The sequence below is a fragment of the Onychomys torridus genome, chromosome 11 (genome assembly GCF_903995425.1).
Source record: "Onychomys torridus chromosome 11, mOncTor1.1, whole genome shotgun sequence".
In the NCBI taxonomy this organism is placed as follows: Eukaryota; Metazoa; Chordata; class Mammalia; order Rodentia; family Cricetidae; genus Onychomys; species Onychomys torridus.
Genome location: NC_050453.1, coordinates 34,619,019 through 34,638,134, shown reverse-complemented (window position 1 = coordinate 34,638,134; position 19,116 = coordinate 34,619,019). Strand labels below are relative to the sequence as shown.

General features: G+C 44.3%; 1 protein-coding gene across 2 annotated transcripts in view; it reads left to right on the top strand.

The window, feature by feature from the left end:
* Tnr (tenascin R) overlaps positions 1 to 19,116 on the top strand; it is a 399,879-nt gene that overhangs the window by 341,847 nt on the left and 38,916 nt on the right. For both annotated transcript variants that reach the window (XM_036202163.1, XM_036202164.1), the window contains 4 exons: positions 4,686 to 4,871; positions 16,311 to 16,400; positions 17,632 to 17,895; positions 18,472 to 18,741. In XM_036202163.1, coding sequence (XP_036058056.1) covers positions 4,686 to 4,871; positions 16,311 to 16,400; positions 17,632 to 17,895; positions 18,472 to 18,741 — 810 coding nt within the window. The remainder of the gene's footprint in view (positions 1 to 4,685; positions 4,872 to 16,310; positions 16,401 to 17,631; positions 17,896 to 18,471; positions 18,742 to 19,116) is intronic.

Here is a 19,116-nt window from a genome sequence, read left to right as displayed (position 1 = left end):
TAGACTGCCCATAGGGAAGTCCTGGACTGCTTAGGTTAGGACTCAGACTATGGAGGAACAGGGAGAGATTGGACCCAATGGAAGCCTGTCCCATGAGAGAGGGGAATGGAATGTCAGTGCTCAGGTTTGTGCTATACAACTCACTACTTAAATAAGCCCATTTCCCCCAGCCAAAGAGTGCACCCGAGAGTCTTATGATGGGCTCCTTTGTAGAAGCAAGCAAGCATAGACGATAGTGAATACCCCTTTAGAAACAAGTGTGGACTCTGGCAAGCTTCAGGAGGCAGGATAGAGTCTGCTGGACCCTCTAAGTTCTTCTCTCAATTCTTCCTTCCTTGCCTGGAGTATAGCCAGTGGGCTGTTTCAGTAAACACATCTTGAGATTCCCCAAAGACTGAGTGTGCTTCTTAGAAAATGTAATCAAATTATTCTCATTTCTCTTCCTTTCTCCCTGACTTAGGCAAGAATGTTCATGTAAGAGCATGAGGAAAGATGGTCCTGTAATATCTGTTATTGATCTAAAAATTCATGGTCAACCTCCAATGCGCGCGCGCACACACACACACACACACACACACACACACACACACCTCACAGACAACATGAGTTGCTCAGGTATCTGCTGTGGGCCACATATGTTCTGCATTCTTCTCTTAATTTCAAGATAGTTTGTATTTGAAAATGGTTACTTTGTGCTCTACTCTGATAAGGAATTTGAAGAGGCAAGAAAAGGGGCTCTCAAGCAGCATGATGAAAAGTGAATTCTTGATGTTCAGGTCGGTAAGATGGAGCAACGCTGGCTGGTGGCCCAGGAAAATTCCAATCAAGACAATTACATCCTACCTCCTCGGAGAGAGCTCCCCCTGCGTTTCAGTTCACTGCAGCAGGAGTCTCAGCTTCAGGTTGCTTTGTGGATTGGCAGCTATTAGGTGGCTGCTGCTCCCTGCAGCCTTCAGCCTGTGCCTCAGACCCATACCTGCTCTCTTAGGCTCAAGAGGGGAGAGGAAATTGGGGGTGGAAAGATACAAACAGCTTTGCGGCAGATTCTCCAAGTCCACAGTTGGCAGATGCCAGTTGAATGATGAAAGGGTATGCAGGCCCTCACGGTAGGGCCCTCAGTCATTTCAGAATTCCGCTTAAATTCAAATTAAGCAAAGTGTTTTTTCCAGGTGATGGCTTCGACACTAGAAGCGCACTAATTGCACAGGCAATTAAAACTGAGATTTGCTTCCTGCATGGTGAGGAGGATGTTAGTCTGGGTCTTCGAGTTACCCTGAAAATAAAAACCATGGTGGAAGCACACAGGGGCAGTAATTAGAAGGAAGCCAGACTAGGAAACCTAAAGAGTCCCCTCCCACTTCAGCAGCCTCATGGAGACTAGGGACAGTTTCTCTTACCATGAAGGACTTCACACTGAGTCCTTGAAGAATTTAGCCACCAGTGCCTTTGATCTGAATGGCCCACACCTATGCTTAGTGTTTCTATGGGCTGAAAAGACACTAAAGCCTTGACACTCCTGTGTGTTTGAATGTGACCTTATTTGGAAATAGGGTCCTGGTTGATGGGCCAACTGAGGTGAAGTCATTGGGATTGGCTTTAATCCAACAACTGTCCTTATCAAAAGGGACAGAGACAGACATGGACATATGAAAATGAAGGCAGAAATGGGCCAGAGGATACCCAAGATGGCCAGGAAATCACAAGATGCTGAGAGGCATGTCACAGACTCCCTCCCAGCTCTCAGAAGAAAACCACCTGCCAACACCTGCATCTCATGATTCTAGGCGTTGCTTTCCTACACAGACCCCAGCTTGGGCTGCCATGTGTGGCATCCTCAGATAACAAATATAAACATCCAAGCCAGAGTTTCATTCCCCTTCCTCCTCACTGATGATTCCATTCTTGGATTCTCCAACAAGTTATTTCAAAGATCAACCTGAAAGCCCTTGATGCCTCAGCCTAGACACTGGTTGTGGACAGCAGAGCGACTTCCTGCTTTGCAAGGCTGGCTGCCTTTGTCACAGCTGTTCTGTTTCCGGAACCACCTCACTCCAGGCACAGCTAAAATATTTAACAAGTCATTTCTAAAGGCTTGGAGGGAATGAGCAAGATCGAAAAGTGGATGACACACGTTCTCTTACCATGTACTTTCTGAACATCTTCTGGGGCCACAAACACTGCTCTAGGCACTGAGACTGTAAACAACAGATAAGAGACTATTTCACACAAATGGAAACCTAGTGGGAAGAACTGGGTGACAAAGGAAACAAAACATGAGAGATCATTTCGATATTGAGTTCTGAGATAGGAAGTAAAATGGATAAGACAGAGAGTTCCAGTGGATTAAGTCTACCCCTCTGAGAAAGTGGCATTCTAAGAACTATATGACTTAAGTCATGTGAAAGCTAGAGAACATTCCAGGCAAACATAGCAGCTGGTTCAAAGGCTCTGGAGTACAAATTGATGTGTCCCAAGAATAAAATAGAGTAGACATGTTTAGAAAGGTCTGCTCACTCAGTGCCCAGTTAGATCTCCACTGTCGCAATTAAGGACCATTTAGCATGGATCAACAGAAAGCTTTAAACAGAGAAGAATCTGATCTAACTAATATCCTCAAGACTAGATAAGCTAGTGCTAGAGTTCATGAACCAAAGGCCCTCCAGAAAGGCTCCATTAGTTCTCTGTCTTAGTTGACATGTTTCAGAGACCTGCAACCTACTCAGACCTTCTACATAGATGTCCTCCAGCTGTTCTTTCTAGACCTAGAGAGAGAATTGCTTTCATCTCAACCCAGTTCTGAGACTCGCTGTCCAATCCCTCATTCTAGCAAAAATCTCTTTTATAATTATTGAGGTTGGAAACACCAATTCCTTTCCAATAAAACACTGTCCCCTTCCCTAGAGTACAGGGCCAATGGCCATTAGATTGTACTCTATGCCCTTATAAAAAGAGGAAATTTCTAAAATCACATTTTCTAAGTATAGGCATAGGTTCCCACCTTAACCTTGATAACTATCTTTACCTCTGTGATGGTTAGTACTCATCAACTTGAGAGGGTTTAGAACCACCTAGAAGGAGTTTCTAGATTGGGTTAACTGAGGTGGGATTCACCCTTAATGTGAGAAACACATTCTGTGGGCTGGTGTCCTGGATGTACCAGAAGGAGAAAGCAAGCTGAGCATCAGCCTCCAGCCTTTATCTTTTCTGCTTCCTGGTTGTAGATGGAGACAAAGTGACCAGCTGTCTCATACACTGTACCAGGAACTGTAAGCCACAACAAACCCTTCTTTCCTTAAGTTGCTTCTGTCAGCCCCAACAAAGAGAAAAGTTAAATCCCGACTCAGTTCAGGTCACAGACTCTTTGCCAGATCTTTCTTCCTGCATGAGATCTGCCTCACATGTGTCTGCCCCCATGCTCCTCTGTCCATCCAGCTCCCGGAGAAATAACATACAATGCATCAAGAATGAACAGTATCCAGTATGATAACACACATTGAATGAAGACCAATTTCTCAGAAAAATAAGTTGCAATGACATCCATCTGCTCAAGACCTCCCACCCCAAGCCCCACCCCCACATTACCCCAGAAAACAGAAGCCTCGACTTTCAGATGGATTCAGTCTCCTCTCCTATGGGGACAAATGGGGGTAGGCTACTTGCCTGGTGGTGGCAGATGGCCACAGTCTACTCAGAACAAGTGGCTGAAGCACTCCAGTGTTAAATTCAAGTCCCCAGGACTGGAGCTATCTTGGACTTTTTAAGGGACAGATTTTCAAGACACCCCTATGTTACACTACAAGTTCTAGTGAGCCTGTGGAGGAGGTTGGTCCTGGGAGAAAGAAGCAGCTCCCAGAGAGTATGAGAGGAAATGCCAATAGTCATGGGAACTCCTGGAAACCTAAAAGACACATTCAGGTGCCATACTGTTGGATTCAGGAAGCCCATTAGAGATAAGAATAAGCCATCAATCCAGGCTTGCACACCTACTTCTGTGCCTGGTCCCATGCTGTGCACTTCACATGCATCATCTAATCTGTATGACAACTTGGATTGTTTTCCCCTTTCTAAGAGAGGGCATTCAGTCCTAAGAGCTTGAAAGATTTCTCTGTGGTCCTATTACTGTAGGTAGGTCCTATTACTGTAGTTCTGACTAGTTCACACAGAAGCCTGACTCCAAAGCCCATACTCTTCCTACCATATCACACCCATTATCCACATTGTAAATTCCCAACTTGCATGAATTACATTTATACTATGCAAGTAAACCCATGGGAAGATATTTCAAAATCAGCCATCTCCCTTTTGCTCAGAGATCACATCTGACATTACTCTATTCCATTTTAATCACTCAGGATCGTTTCTTGTTTTCTCCTACTGGATTATTTTTTGCCTTGCATTTAAACCTTTGATATTAATCAGCTCCTTTTCAAGTTTCTAGAATGCTACTTGAATTCTTAGATGATGTAGAAGAAACAGAATTCATTGACATCTAACTCCAAATCATGTGACCCACCCAAGGACTCGTCATGGTAGACCCAAAAGGCAGGGCAGAGTCTTCAAAGTTCATTCAGATATGAGACAGAGGGTCCAAGGTGTCGACTCTTACCTCAAAAGTCATTAGAATTCAAGATGTTCACAGATGTATGGAATTACAAATGATGTTGGCAATATTTGTTTATTTTTAGAGATTGATGCTCCCAAGAATTTGCGAGTGGGTTCCCGCACAGCAACTAGCCTTGACCTTGAGTGGGATAACAGCGAGGCAGAAGCTCAGGAGTACAAAGTCGTGTACAGCACCCTAGCGGGTGAGCAGTACCATGAAGTGCTGGTTCCCAAGGGCATTGGTCCAACTACCAGGACCACCCTCACAGGTAAGTAGTATCTATCTCTTGGGATGTTTTTTGGATTCATATCCTCACAGCTCTCTTCTCAACTTACTTATCTCACATCTACACCACCAACAAATCCTACTGATTTAATATGATAAGTACCTACCAAACATATCCCCAACTTTAGAGTGCATTGCTATTGATCATTCTAAACTTTAGTCATCTCTTGTTTTAACCATGGCAATAATCCCCCATATTTTTTAGCCCAATCTAATCTTTTCTTTATCCCAGAAACATTGAATAATTTTTCAAAGTATGTAGCATGAATTGTTAGAAGGTCTTATTAATAAAAACAAACCTGAGGCCAGTTATTGGGGTGAATGCTGGAAGATCAGAGAAGCAGAACAAGCCACAGCCACCTCACCTTGCCAATTCCTCGGCTGATTCTGTTCCCTCAGACTGGAGTCTTCATCCAAATGGATCTCAGCTGAACTATACTGCTCAAAGGCTAAAAGTGTAACCAGGCTCTAGTTCCTCATCCTCATGCCTTAAATACCTCTCTGCTTCCTGCCATCACTTCCTGGGATTAAAGGCTCACTTCCTGAGATTAAAGGTTCTTGTTAGCATGCCTAGTTGTTTCCAGTGTGGCTTTGAACTCACAGAGATCCTTACGGATCTCTGCCTCTGGAATGCTATGATTAAAGGTGTGTGTGCCACTGTTTTCTGGCCTCTATATTAGTGGCTGTTCTTGTCCAGATAAGTTTATTAGGGTGCACAATATTTTGGGGAACACAATATCACCACAAAAGTATAGTTTTATTATACTGTTTTATTATGTATACATTTGAGGCATCTAGCTTTGCCTTCAGGGTGAACAACTCCCAAGGCTGGCCTCCTTTTCTCTACTTTCCCCAGGCTGCCTCCCTTTGATGCCCTGGTGCTCTCTGGGCTCCTAACCCATAGGTCTGCTTCCTTCATTTCCTCAAACACACTGTGCCTCCTGCCCTACAACATTATGATTGCTTAGCTCATGGCAGATTCTCTTTCGGCACCAGAATTTACATGTTACTTGATGAGGAACAAGGTCAAATAGACCTAAACTCAAACAGTCACCTCTATGCATACATGTGGCCAGGATTGTTTGACCTTCACACTACAACTAAAGCTCCATAGAAGTCAGTCCATGTTCATTTGTCTCATTCATTGTTGAATCTATTGTTTAGCACAGTACCTACCACATACTCAATCCTACATCAGTACTTTTGTTAATGAATGGAGCAGCGAAACCTTAAAGTGAGAGCCTGGCCATGCCTTTTGTAGGCTATAAAGAGTTTGAGGTACAGTAGAAGAGAGTAAGGAACCACTGATGGATGTTATATATTTATGCATTTACTTGCTTTCTGAGACAGGATGTTACTGTGTAACTTCAGCTGGCCTCCAACTCATGATCCTCCTGCCTCAGTCTCCTGAGTAATAAATTATAAGTGAGCAGCATCATGCTGGGTAAGGGATTTTAAACAAGGCAGTACAATGAGTAGGTATGTACAGACAGGGGTCAAGGCTAAGACAGGCTGGCAGGAATCTGTTGGTGTCAGAGAAGAGAAGATGGTGTATAGATTGAGGCAGTACCCTAGATCAACCCAATGCATGGCTGAGGATGGGGAGCTGGGGACAGACCTTGGAGGAAATGGGACTCAGTCATAGCTCCATTTGATCCCACAGCACACCCATCCAAGAAAATATACCTGCCGGACCTCACCAAAAGGTGGGTGCTTGAAGTGTGCTATGTGGCCTTCACATGACAGATAAAATGGACATAATGCTTGTGGGCCAGAGGCTGCCCATGAGCCCACAGACTTCATTTAACTTACATCACAGCTTGCAAAAGCATTTGCTGTCTCACTAGCCCAGGGGTGCCGCAGAGTGTGGACAGTGTGATTGAGGCGGTTTTCTTCCGGAACTGAAATCCTGGACCTCCTTGCCAAATGAAACTAGTCAAAGTGGACATTAAAGAACACCTTTTCCAAAGAGATACACAGCCAGAAACACAACAAGGAGGTGGGAAATATGCTGATAAAGCAGGCTAACAGGAAGGAATTGGGCATGGAAGGGGCTGCAAGCTGGTGCAAAGACCTTGCTGAGAGCTGGCAACATTCGTTAAAAAAAAATCCCTTCAACAACAACAACAACAACAAAAAAAAAAAAAAAAAAAAAAAAAAACCTGAATGATACAAGAGGAAGTAGCACATCTCTGCCTATGGCTACAGGGTGATTTCGCCGGTAAAGTTTTACAAGAATGGTGGCTAGCTGTTTGGATAGAAGCTACCCTGTAAAATCATAGAGAACCAACCACAGCCTAGTTATTAGTTCCCATATCAGGAGAAAAACAAAAAAAGAGAAGACTTTGTGCTCATTGATACCAGTCTTCTACCACATATTTGCAGCTATGAGCATTCCCATTGTATGGATGAGGAAGTTGAGGGCTCAGAGCCCCTAGAAGCTTGTACAAGTTCACAACACACTAGCAAGGGACATAGTGACTCAGAGCAGCATCTATGTCCCAGTGTAGAGGCTTTTCTTTTCCTGGCTGCTGCCACTACACATGTAAAATGTAAAGAAAGGTTCAAATTTAAGTACTGCAGACCTGTAGGGCCATAGGAGATTTATTATTGAGTAATGGGCTAAAATAGGTTGATATTTTGTGTTTGAGTATTGCCTATTATATATATGTATATATATGTATGTATGTATAATATGCATCTCCTATAATTCTAGGAAGTTCACTGCTGGGAGATTTATAAATGCAAACCACGGCACGATTTAAGGAGGGATTATAGGCATATAAGAAAACCAAGGGTAGTACATGCCTATGCTGAAACTAGTCCCAAGGATCACTGTTCTCTTTCTGAAGTGTCTGCAGGAAGAAGGACCCAGGAAAGAGAGAAGAGGGAAGGGGAAATGATTTGTCCCAGTTCTAAATAACTGTATATCCGCACTCATTGCCCTACTTGGACCCTGAAGAGGAATTTCTCAGTTTCTTTGCCTTGTGTGGGGGCCTCCAGAAACCTCTTATTTGACTTGGACCCAGATTCATCACTTTCCATGTGTCTGGGTCAGCTGACCCCTCCCCACTTCCAAGCCTCTGTTTCTTCATCTGTAAGTGACATCACTCACCTCATAGAGCCATTGTGAGAATCATATATTTAATTTTATCTTTTTAAATAATAATATGTAACAAAATAGAATAAGATAAAACAAAAGCTATCACACTAGAGTTGGACAATACAAACAGAAGGAAAAGAGCCCATGAGAAAGCACGAGACCCACCCATTCGCATACTCAGGAACCCCATAAAAACACTAAACTGAAAGCTGTAATATGTGCACAGAGACGTGGTACAGACAAGTGTAGGCCCTGTGCACGCTGCCTCCATCTCTGTAAGTTCATATGAAGTTTGATCTTGTTGGTTTAGAAGGCCTGTTTTCTTGGTATCCTCCGTCCCTTCTGGCTCTTACAGAGAATCAGACATTTAATGAGTTCAAGGCAACAGACAGACTGTAAGTAGATGATAGGGGAGAGGAAGGGGGTGCTAAGGTCTGTTAGCTGATTTAGGATGACCTCTTTTGATCAGCATGATGCCCTAAATGGATATGGGCACCAGAAACAGAACTGTCACTGAGGAAATGGTAGAGGCCTCTTCTGCCTGACCCACAGTCTATATTTCAGAGCCTCAGGAAGCTTGTGAGCACATGGACACACACATTGGCAGAAATAAAGCACTCTTCCAGAGCATGGATTTTGATGTCATCCTACTCAGATTTGGGGTACATGGCTTTAGAGCCATGCATCTTTGACCAGATTCCCTACATTTTCTGTTCTTCAGTTTCCTGATGTCTACCACAGAGCTGTCAAGGGGATTAAGTAAAACCATATGCGCCGTTGTGTGTAAGTGCTGAATTTGGAACCTGGAACACACTGACTGCACACTAGCCATTGGTTTTTTCACTGTTTGTTTTTCCACAAAGTTCACTCCTAGACCCATTGCAGCCTGGTTTTTCCCTGGCATACCTTAGACCTCCTTTATTCTCACAGGTAATTGCTACCACAGGAGGCAGTGGCACCTGTATTTGCTATTCTTGACAGAAGCTCTTGTGTCTGAGGCTACCATGAAGCTTTTGCTCTGAAACCCAGGGCCTTCTTGGCTTTGAGAGTTCTGAGTTATTTAAAGGGCCCACAGCAGTACACACCTTTCAGTCCCCTTCCACAAATTTGTTCTTTACAACACAAAACCTAGTCTCAGGTCTAGAATCCCAGACATTCCCTCATTACTTTCTGTAAGGCAATGCCCGGAGAATTCCCTCTGGGATACAAATTTGTTTCTAAACCACAGACTATGTGTCTGCAGTGGTTTTTTGCTTTTCCTTGCTTGGGTGGCTTTTGAATCTTAAATGCTAAGTCATTTCTTTTAGGCTCAGCCTCCAAGTCTCTATGGTGTCTGTTCGGTCAATGTTTTATGCCTAGAGTCTCCACAGGGTCTCAAAGCACCACAGATTTACAGGCTCATTAAGGCCCTTCTAGGTTAGAACCTGGCACTATGAAAAGACTGGTAGCACTCTGCTCTCGGACAATGAGCCATATGGAAGACTCCTGGCAGAGGAAGGGAAGGAGGGAGGAAAGGGGAAAGGGAAGGAGATTCCAGGTTCTTGGCTGGAATGAGGTCAAAGAAATGCCTTCCTGTCAGAGACTAGTGGGAAATAATAATGATAGTGATAATAATAATAATAAAAATCAGTACTCTGATCGTTGTGTCTGAGGTGACTCCTCTGCTCTGTTCTCAGAAAGCATGCTCAGCCACAAAGGAACAGGCTCTTGGCACCTATATGCATCCTCCCCAAACCTCCCTTTTTCTCCTGGACACTGTGACCAGAAGACAAAGTCAAAGGAGCTGGTCTCCATGGTTCCCCATGAATACTTTCTAGCCAGCCTCCTGCTGCTCCATACTAGTGTTTCAATCTTTAATCAGTGAGCTGATAATCAGAACATCAATCAATAGGAAACCTAGAACCTATAGACATTGTGCCATCGCATATATTGTAGAAAAAGTAGAGTTACAGCCACCACACATGTCTCAACTCACACACGCACATATCTACACACATACACTCAAAGGCAAATACATGCACGCATGCCCACACATGTACAGAAAAATGCATATAACCATGCATTCGTACTCACATGCAGCAACACTCACACATGCTTATATGCATACATATACATTAACACAATCATACTTTCATTCTCTCACATGAAGAACATGAGTTCATCTATATACATGCAAATGCTCTCACACAAATACACACAATTATACACTCATATGTGTACATACATACCATTGTTACACTATATGCACTCACATACTTTCTTATATACAAATACACACAACCACATAGGCCCATAGACACACTCATACTGCATATGCACATATATACACAAATACTCACACATTTACATTCATATGCGTGCAAGTACATACATATACAGCTAGTATCTGCAAGCAGACCTCATCAGTATGACTAGCCTTCTTCACAGCTTCTTATTGGTGGGAAACATTGGATAGGGGCCACTTAGTAAATCCATCACTTCTTCCTCAGGGCCTAGATGTTGGCCCAGAGATGGGAAAGTGAGTTCTACAGGATGTATATGCAGATATACTATTCCTGGGGAGATTTCCCATGAAGGAATTTGGTACTTCAAAGGGAGGACAGCTGTCAATCAACAGCCACCAAGGCATTTATGTCCACTCCACCCTGTCTGTCCTCTCCTGCCACACTGGTGCAAACACTGTCCTCAGTGCTAGTCCTTGGGTACTTCTGACTGGGAGAGGTATGGGCTAAGGGTCTAGGGGCTTGGACAAGACAAAGTTCAGACTCCTTTGGACAAGGTCATAGTGACCCCAAGTGGCCACTTTGGTAAGGCACCCTTTTAAAAAAAAAATGTGGCCTGTCAGGGAGCTTGAAGGTATGGAGTAAGCTGTGGAAACAGGAGGAGCACAAAGAACATCTCCTCACAGAACTGAAGAACCAGGTCTCTTACATGCACGAGAAGCCAGGAGACGGGAGATCAGAATGCTTGTTTCTTCTTTGGCTCCTTGGACAAGGAGCACTTATTTATAGCAAAGAACCAGAATAGGGTGTTCCTATAAGACAGGGTGATGAGCCAGTTCCCCATTAATCTCACTGGCAACAGGAAAGTTCCATCTGAGAGAATGCTGTCTACTACTGCTTTCCTTCTAAATGTGGTTTGAAAGTCAAGATGGAGTCCCTGCCTCTTGTGGTACTTTGGCCTCATCCATGTCCCCCAGCGGCAGAGCCTTCTTGAAAGGCTGACTCACTGGAGAAGCCCCTTCTTATCCAAGATAGGAGGACAGTGCCAGGGAGCTTGGCTCTCCATCTAACTAACTTAGCCCATGAGGTATGATCTCAGGACATCTTAGAAGGTCTTCTGTCCCCAGACTTCTCTCCATCTGTGACAGCTCTCCCTCAGAATTGTACTACCGAGGAATTTCGCTGTGCTGGGACATGGCATCTGGTCTTGTTTTCATAAATAACTTTGTCAGATATGGCTTGACACAGGCTGTCAAAATTAAGATAAAAATAAGGCTGACTGTAAGCTCCTTAAGGAAAGGGTTCATGGTTTGGCCCTCTCTGTGAAAACAACCAGTGAGCTAGGACTAACTAAACCCTTATTCCCCATTTGGTAGCCTTGAGTTCCATAGGCTTGTGGAAGAGAGAACCGGGGATTTAGACATGAAAAGGGTCCACATTAACTCATGCCCACTTGAAGCCAATCAAGCCTACAGATGGCAGGTGACTTACTTACATTTCTGCTGTTGAGAGACAGCTCCTTAGGCCTCCTCCATCCCCTGCCTCCCTCCCCATTGTTCCCCACCAGTAGCTGCAAGCATGGGTTTCCTTGGCAGGAGCAAGTGAGGGATTCTACCTTCATCATGGCCATCCTTGCAGTGCAGTACTGGCTCATGTCCATCGCCTTCCCGCTCTCACTAGCCCACTGGTTCTTGCCCTGCCCTGTTCTGACCACAGGGAGACTCCATCTTTCTTCATCTTAGCTGGATTTCAAGGTCCCTTCTCCGGCCGCTACAGCCAAGCTGAGCCCATTCTCTGAAGGCACTCTTAGTTAACAGCACACAGTATGGACTCTCCAATTCTGGTTTGTTCATACCAGTCCCCAAAGCCAACTTGTAGGACAATTAGGGAAAGATACCAGGTTCTAAACCTTGATTTGCCCTGTACTAGCTTTGTGGTCAAGGGATGGACGTCTCTGAGCCCATATTTGTTCATGAGTCGAGCTGCATGGGAGTTAATAAGGGCACACATGGGTCTCTATAAAAGGTACACTTGGAGCTGTCGTCTTCACCATCAAGACACTTAAAATCCTTGTTTTAACCTCGTCTTTCTTCTTAACCTTTCTTCTTATTCCTCCAGATCACCTATTACTTGCAACTCAGTGTTTGGCATAGCATGGGTAGTCAATAAGTAATTAATTACTTTTCCAGTTCAGATGCATTTTTGACCCTCAAAAGGACAAGGGGATGTCTTATCAGCTCACTTCATATCCAAAGCCCACAGCCTCATGCTTGACACAAAGGGGACCCTCGGTAATACTTGCAGACCGTCTGGATGAGCTGTGAGCTTTAGGGATTCAGAGAAGAATGGGCATGTAGTGAAAGAGTTTAGGCAAGTGTCAGCCCTCAAGCTGAACAAAGGAAGTTCTATAAGGGACGGAGAATAGTGACATCCTATGGGATGACTTGTCTGAGCTTTTGTTAAGACAGGGAATGGAGCCGTTTATAGGCTCTCACTCGCAAAAGTAGGATGGAAAAATAAAGGGAGCGTTGATGGTGAGCAATGGGGTCTTTAAAGTGAAAAATCCCCCAGCGTGCTCTGTGTGCTGAGAAGTGCGGCAGCTATGCCTCAGATACACATTTCCTTTGCCAGCAGAACTGCTCTTTACCTGCTGCCAAAGAGCAACAATTCACTTGCAGCTCAGGAGGAGAGCTGCTGGAAATCAAAGGGATACAGCAAGCCGAGGCCTGTAAGACAGTCCCGCTTCCCTGTCCCCTAGACAGAAAGTCTGGGAAGAGCACTCTAACATCTGCTGTTTTCTGGGAGAAGGCAATGCTGCTGTAAATTATTGAACATTTCATTTAAGCTTCATAAATAAGAAACTGGGATGAAAACATTACATGCTAGATCCGCTTGGCAACGTATAATTTCTTTCTTACTGCCTTGATCTGTCACCCTTTGACTACGTTGGAAAATTTCTACTTCATTATAAGCAATTGAAGGTCTCAATCAGTTGCCTGAGAAAAGCAGTCGGTGCCCTAAAGGTAACTGAATTCTCCAACGAGGGGTGTTCTGAGGATAGTGGACTATATTGATGGCAATGACGGTGTGTTTTAAACAGGTCTGTATGCATTGCAATCACCCACTCAGACTAGAGACAGGTACTGAGACCAGCCAGGGAGCACTCCTCACTAATACCCTGACTCCATGAGACAGTCATTCATTCATTCATTCATTCATTCATTCATTCATGTCAGAGTCAGGGGCCAAGCTTCAGCAAACCAATCTGCCTGGGCACTTTTTGATAATGATAAGACCACCTATATGAAAAGGCTTTAAAAACATCCTAGGATACATCTCTGTGCTGGGTAGTGATAATATTGATGACACTCATTACAGACAAGGACCTGTACACAGAAAATTCACTGGATCCTTAACAGTGACCCTCTGACATCCAAGCTTATTATTCCCATTCTTTAGAAACTGAGGCCGAAAGATATTAAGTAGTCAAAATTATACATGTGGGAAATGGTCAGGCCTGCATATGTAAATGTACACCAGACTCCAAAGCCTGCTGTACTTCAAACTCTACCTCTACTTAGGTTGACAGTCTCAAGAGAGAACCAAGTAAGGGTTAGAGAAGGGACAAGCTGGTTTGAAGTGGGAAAATGGAGCCTAATTCTAATTCTGCCCAGCTAGGGCCCAACTGCATTCTTCAGGGGAGACTGATGGGTAAGACCAGGTCAGATTCTGCTGTAATCACACAGATTGGGAACCAAACCAAAGCCAGGAACAGGGTGGAACCTTCTGATTCCCATGCAGCATTCCTGTTTGTTAAAACAAGCCATTGGTTAAGGAGAGGCTAGAAAACACATTCCCTAGAAAAATCACTGGTGTTGCCTTCGGGAAGCTGCAACAGCCCAGAGGATCAGATGTAGCTAGGGGAGGAGAAACCTCCCAGGCCTTGAGCTCTGAGGCTGGAAGTCTGGGAATCTTCTTAAACTGGTCACAGATTTATTCCCATTGCTTCAATTTCTCATTTTTTTTTTTTATGAATGTTACACCATGTCCACCCAGAACCCATAGAAATGACAGTATTTGGGAAAAGGGTCTGTGGTTATGTGATGATCAGTTTCAAATGGGTTCATCTTAAACTCTAATCCAGTGCAACTGGTGTCCTTTTAAGATGAGGAAACACACACAGAGAAGGAACGTCACAAGCCTGAAGAGGTAGAGGTTGTAGTGATGCAGTTGCAAGCCAGGGAAAGAGAGCTAAGCATCCCACCAGTCGCCAGGAAGAGGCAAGACAGGGTTCCTTAAAGTTTTGGAGGAGCTTTGTCCTGCCAAGATCTTGTTCTCTGACATCTGGACTCCAGAACTGTGAGAGAATAGTTCTGTTGTTTGAAGCCCCCAGTTTGTAGTAGTTTACAGCAACAGTCATGGATAATTAATAAGAGTGGATAACACTGCCCATCCACCTTCATGGGATTGTGATGAAGCTCCAAGTACATTCATGCTTGAAAAAAAAAAAAAAAACACAACGTTGCATAAACACAAGGGAGTCTTACCATCCACAGTGCTCAGGAGCCCAGGCAGGCCTCATAATGAGCCCGATGGAAGGAATTAGCCAGGCCACTGAAGGCCCCCAGGGATGGCAATGAGATTGCTGTATTTTTCTATAATCTAAGTCTTAATAAGTGAGGGTGAGTTTGAAGCTAGTTATAGTAGAAGAATAATGGTCCCCAAAGATATCCACATCCTAATCCATGGCCTCTGTGACTACATCACTTTCTGTGGTAAAAAGAACTTTACTCATGCAATTAAAGATCTTTAGATGAGAAAATTGTCCTGTGCTATCAGGTGGGTCCAACTTGCTGACCTTGGTCCCTATAATAAGTTAGATTCAGGGAGGTCAAAGTCAAGGTAGATATGACAATGGAATGTGAGATCAAAGAGAGAGAAAAGGATTTGATGATGTTCAGCTTCAGGCTTTCTGAGGGTAAATTAAGAAACAAGAGACAAGAGAGGCATGCAGCCCCTAGAAGCTGAAAAAGCAAAGAAATGGGTCCTCCCTTGGGAGCACCAGAAGGAAGGCAACCTTGCTAAGCCATCTTAGATCCCAGGCCTCCCGAGTTAGAGGATCATTAATTCGGATTGTTGAGAGTTACTAAATCGTGGTAATTTGTCACAGTAGCAATAGGAAACTATTACATCAATCAAACCAGTTGATCTGAAAATGAATGTGGAGCAGTGGAGAGAAAGACTCGAGAGAATTCCAGATGCTCCAGGAACCTGTCAGTGATCCTTTGTAATGAACTCCCAAAGGCTTTCCCATGAGGCTTATACCCTTGAATTCTGAATTCCCTTCAAACTCTGAGTCCACAAGAAGCCACTGTAAACTGTAACTGACCCATAGCTTAAATACCCAGAACTGAGTGACTGACTTTGCCAGGGAGGTCACAAGTACTGGACTTCTGCACACATCTGTGTTAAAAGCCTGATAGCCCCATGTTCAAAGGAAAAGTCTATACATTGTGGCCTTCTAGAAGCAACCCAAAAATCCTATGTTCATAGGTGTGGTCTCAGGACTATTGTAAAACATGTAATATAATCCTTATACACATGGTCAAGAAACTCTTCCAGGGCTCATGTCTACACTGTTCCTATTGATTACATTTTCTTCACACTTCAGTTTAAGCAAGAACCACTTCACTGTGCTAGCCAACATGAGACTCATGTACACAGGAAAACATTCTAGACATGACCACTTTTCCCAAGGACACTGACAGGGGCAGCCACACTGCCTGTCTGAGACCCATAATAAGCAGCCACTTGGCACTGGCCAGTTCATCCTACCAACTTCCTATGGATTTAACAAGTAGCAAAACTGGGATTTCTTAATGGGAAAAATGGGAGCAAACTGAAGGTGGACTAAACATGAAATCTAAACAGGAGTCTATGATCATTTTCTCCTCTCCTTTTAGCCTTCCTCATCACATACACCTGTGTGTTCATATATGTGTGCATGAGAGAGAGAGAGAGAGAGAGAGAGAGAGAGAGAGAGAGAGAGAGAGAGAGAGAGAGAATGAATAATGTTTGTTTCTGCATCCACGCACAGATCTGGTGCCAGGCACAGAATATGGACTTGGAATATCTGCGGTCATGAACTCAAAACAAAGCATTCCCGCTACCATGAACGCCAGGACTGGTAAGTAGCAGAATGGTGAGGAAGGTGACTAAGCTGTAAGCACCTAAGACTGAGGTGTGTGGAGGCTAGCTCTGTTAGGATCAGGCATGGGGTAACCCTCCAAGTGAACAAGACCCTGACCATTGCCAACTGTCAGCATCTACCCTATGCCTGATCTGACATCTGAAGTCCTGCCCTGTTCACTACGGATCTGTGTTTGACCCACAATCTGAAGGACTAAGGACTGTGCAGGGTAGATATGAAAATTCCCCACAGGCTGATGCCATAGCAGACTGTATTTCTGTCTAAGCCACCTCATAGCCAACGGAATGTGTATCCCTGGTCTGCATCACAGGAACACTCAAAAATGACCACCACAATGAAGTCCTAGACTTGGTAACGTCCTATATGATCCCAGAACAACAGAAAAAGCCCACTTAAGATTCCTCCTGCTCTGGATCCAACAGTTTCCCTTCCGAGTCCTTGGGAAATTTCAAAGTCACTATAGTAAGCTTAAATATAAGCATTTTAGGGTGGGCAGGGTTAGAGGTTTGGGTCAATCCCGATTCCCAAAGATTCAGCCTAGCATAAACAAACTTGCTGGAGGAGCACACTAACAAGAGTCTACAGAAGTCCTCAGACCTGTATACCTGTGGTTAGAACAACCCAAAATAACCTCTAAGTCAGGGAGGGGAAGACAGGAAACTTAGTTGCCATGAACCCCACCTTATCCATAGTGGTGCTGGCTCCTCTTTTTTCCTGTTTGGCTTACCATAGGAAGATGAGTAAAAACAAGTACAGAGCGCTTGCAAATCAGCAGCTAGATCCATCCCAGTGGTGGATGTATTCCAGCGTGTCACTGTTAATAACCCCTTTCTACAGATTGTCCATCTGTTGTGTATCCCTGGCCATCTTCCAAAGGGAAGCTGTTTAACAAAACGTGAGAAGAGTTTCAGCCATGACAAGTGAGGGTTCATGGTCAGCAGGTCTGCTGACAGCCTGGAGACACACAGGGTAGTTCCCTAACCAGTGGCTTTCCAACAGAGCCAGTGGAAAATAGGCTAATTGCCAAGTGAGGTGGTACATGCCTGCCTTCTCACACTTGGGAGGCAGAGGCAAGAGGATCAGAAGTTCAAGATCATCCACTGATACATAATGAGTTCAAGACCTGTCTAGTCTACATAAGACCTTGAATGAATGAATGAATGAATGAGTAAACAAACAAACAAATAAAACTGATTTTAATCCACAGAACTTGACAGTCCCCGAGACCTTATGGTAACAGCCTCCTCAGAGACCTCTATCTCTCTCATCTGGACCAAGGCCAGTGGTCCCATTGATCACTACCGAATTACTTTTACCCCATCTTCTGGGATCTCCTCAGAAGTCACTGTGCCTAGGGACAGGACTTCATATACCCTGACAGATCTAGAGCCTGGAGCAGAATACATCATCTCTATCACTGCTGAGAGGGGTCGGCAGCAGAGCCTGGAGTCCACTGTGGATGCCTTCACAGGTACCAGGGGAGCAGACATCTCAGTGAGGTTCCAGAATAAATAGATCTTGATGTGAGAAGGTCATTTGGATGCCCCAGTCTTCCAAAGGAGAACACTAAAAGAGATGTGCAGGGTGGAAGAGAGGAAAAAATTAATACATGCATGAAAAGGACATGTTTGGAAGTAAAGGGAAGGGGGGAGTGAGGATGCCACACATCTGAAATGTTATGTCTGATTATTTTTACAGCCTGGACACAGTAGTTGATTTGTCCCCACCTTGCCCTTCCTGCATTAAATCAATGGGAATGCTAAAGCTCTATGTCACAATTTTTTTTCCAAGCTAGAGGTTTTTAAATCCTGGATCATTATTATAAATATTTCACAGAAGTGCTTCTAGTTTTCTTAGAATTGACTGTTCAATATATGGCTTGGGAAGAATCGACTAGGCGGGACTGGAGTGTGGGGAGGTAGGCCCTCTGAGCCAGCAGGTGAGAGTGCAGCCCTCATTAGCAAAGAAGGAAGTCAAGGAGCTCTGCTGCCCAATGACGTACCACCACACACATGTTTCAGGGCAGCCAATCTTCTCTACTTTGCAGGCTTCCGCCCTATCTCCCATTTGCACTTTTCTCATGTGACCTCCTCCAGTGTCAACATCACCTGGAGTGACCCATCTCCCCCAGCAGACAGACTCATTCTGAACTACAGCCCCAGGGATGAGGAGGAAGAGATGATGGAGGTCCTCTTGGATGCCACCAAGAGGCATGCTGTTCTGATGGGTCTACAGCCAGCCACTGAATATATAGTGAACCTTGTAGCTGTCCATGGGACAGTAACCTCTGAGCCCATAGTGGGTTCCATCACTACAGGTGAGGTTGGAAAGGTTGGTGAAGGGGTTCTCACAGTAGTCTTTGATAAGCCAATACAATTTAAAAGGGGAAACATTCAAGGAATAGCAAACTGAGTTTATGGCTAACAGGCCTCCTTCAGTTGTTCTGAAGCAGTTATTTCTTCCAGGGCTGCATAAGAAGCATACAATGAGAAACTCCAATTTGGAAAGTAGGATAGACCCAGTGTTCTGAGGGCTCAAGTCATAAATGCATTTGTCCTAGATCTACCAGCCTAAGAAAAAAGCCAGTCTCCAAAGGAATCCTTCTAAGTGAAAAGATGATGTTTCTGTTCTGGAGAGCCATCACTTGACTACCTACCAAGTGAATCTCCCTCAGAATCTACACAGAACTAGC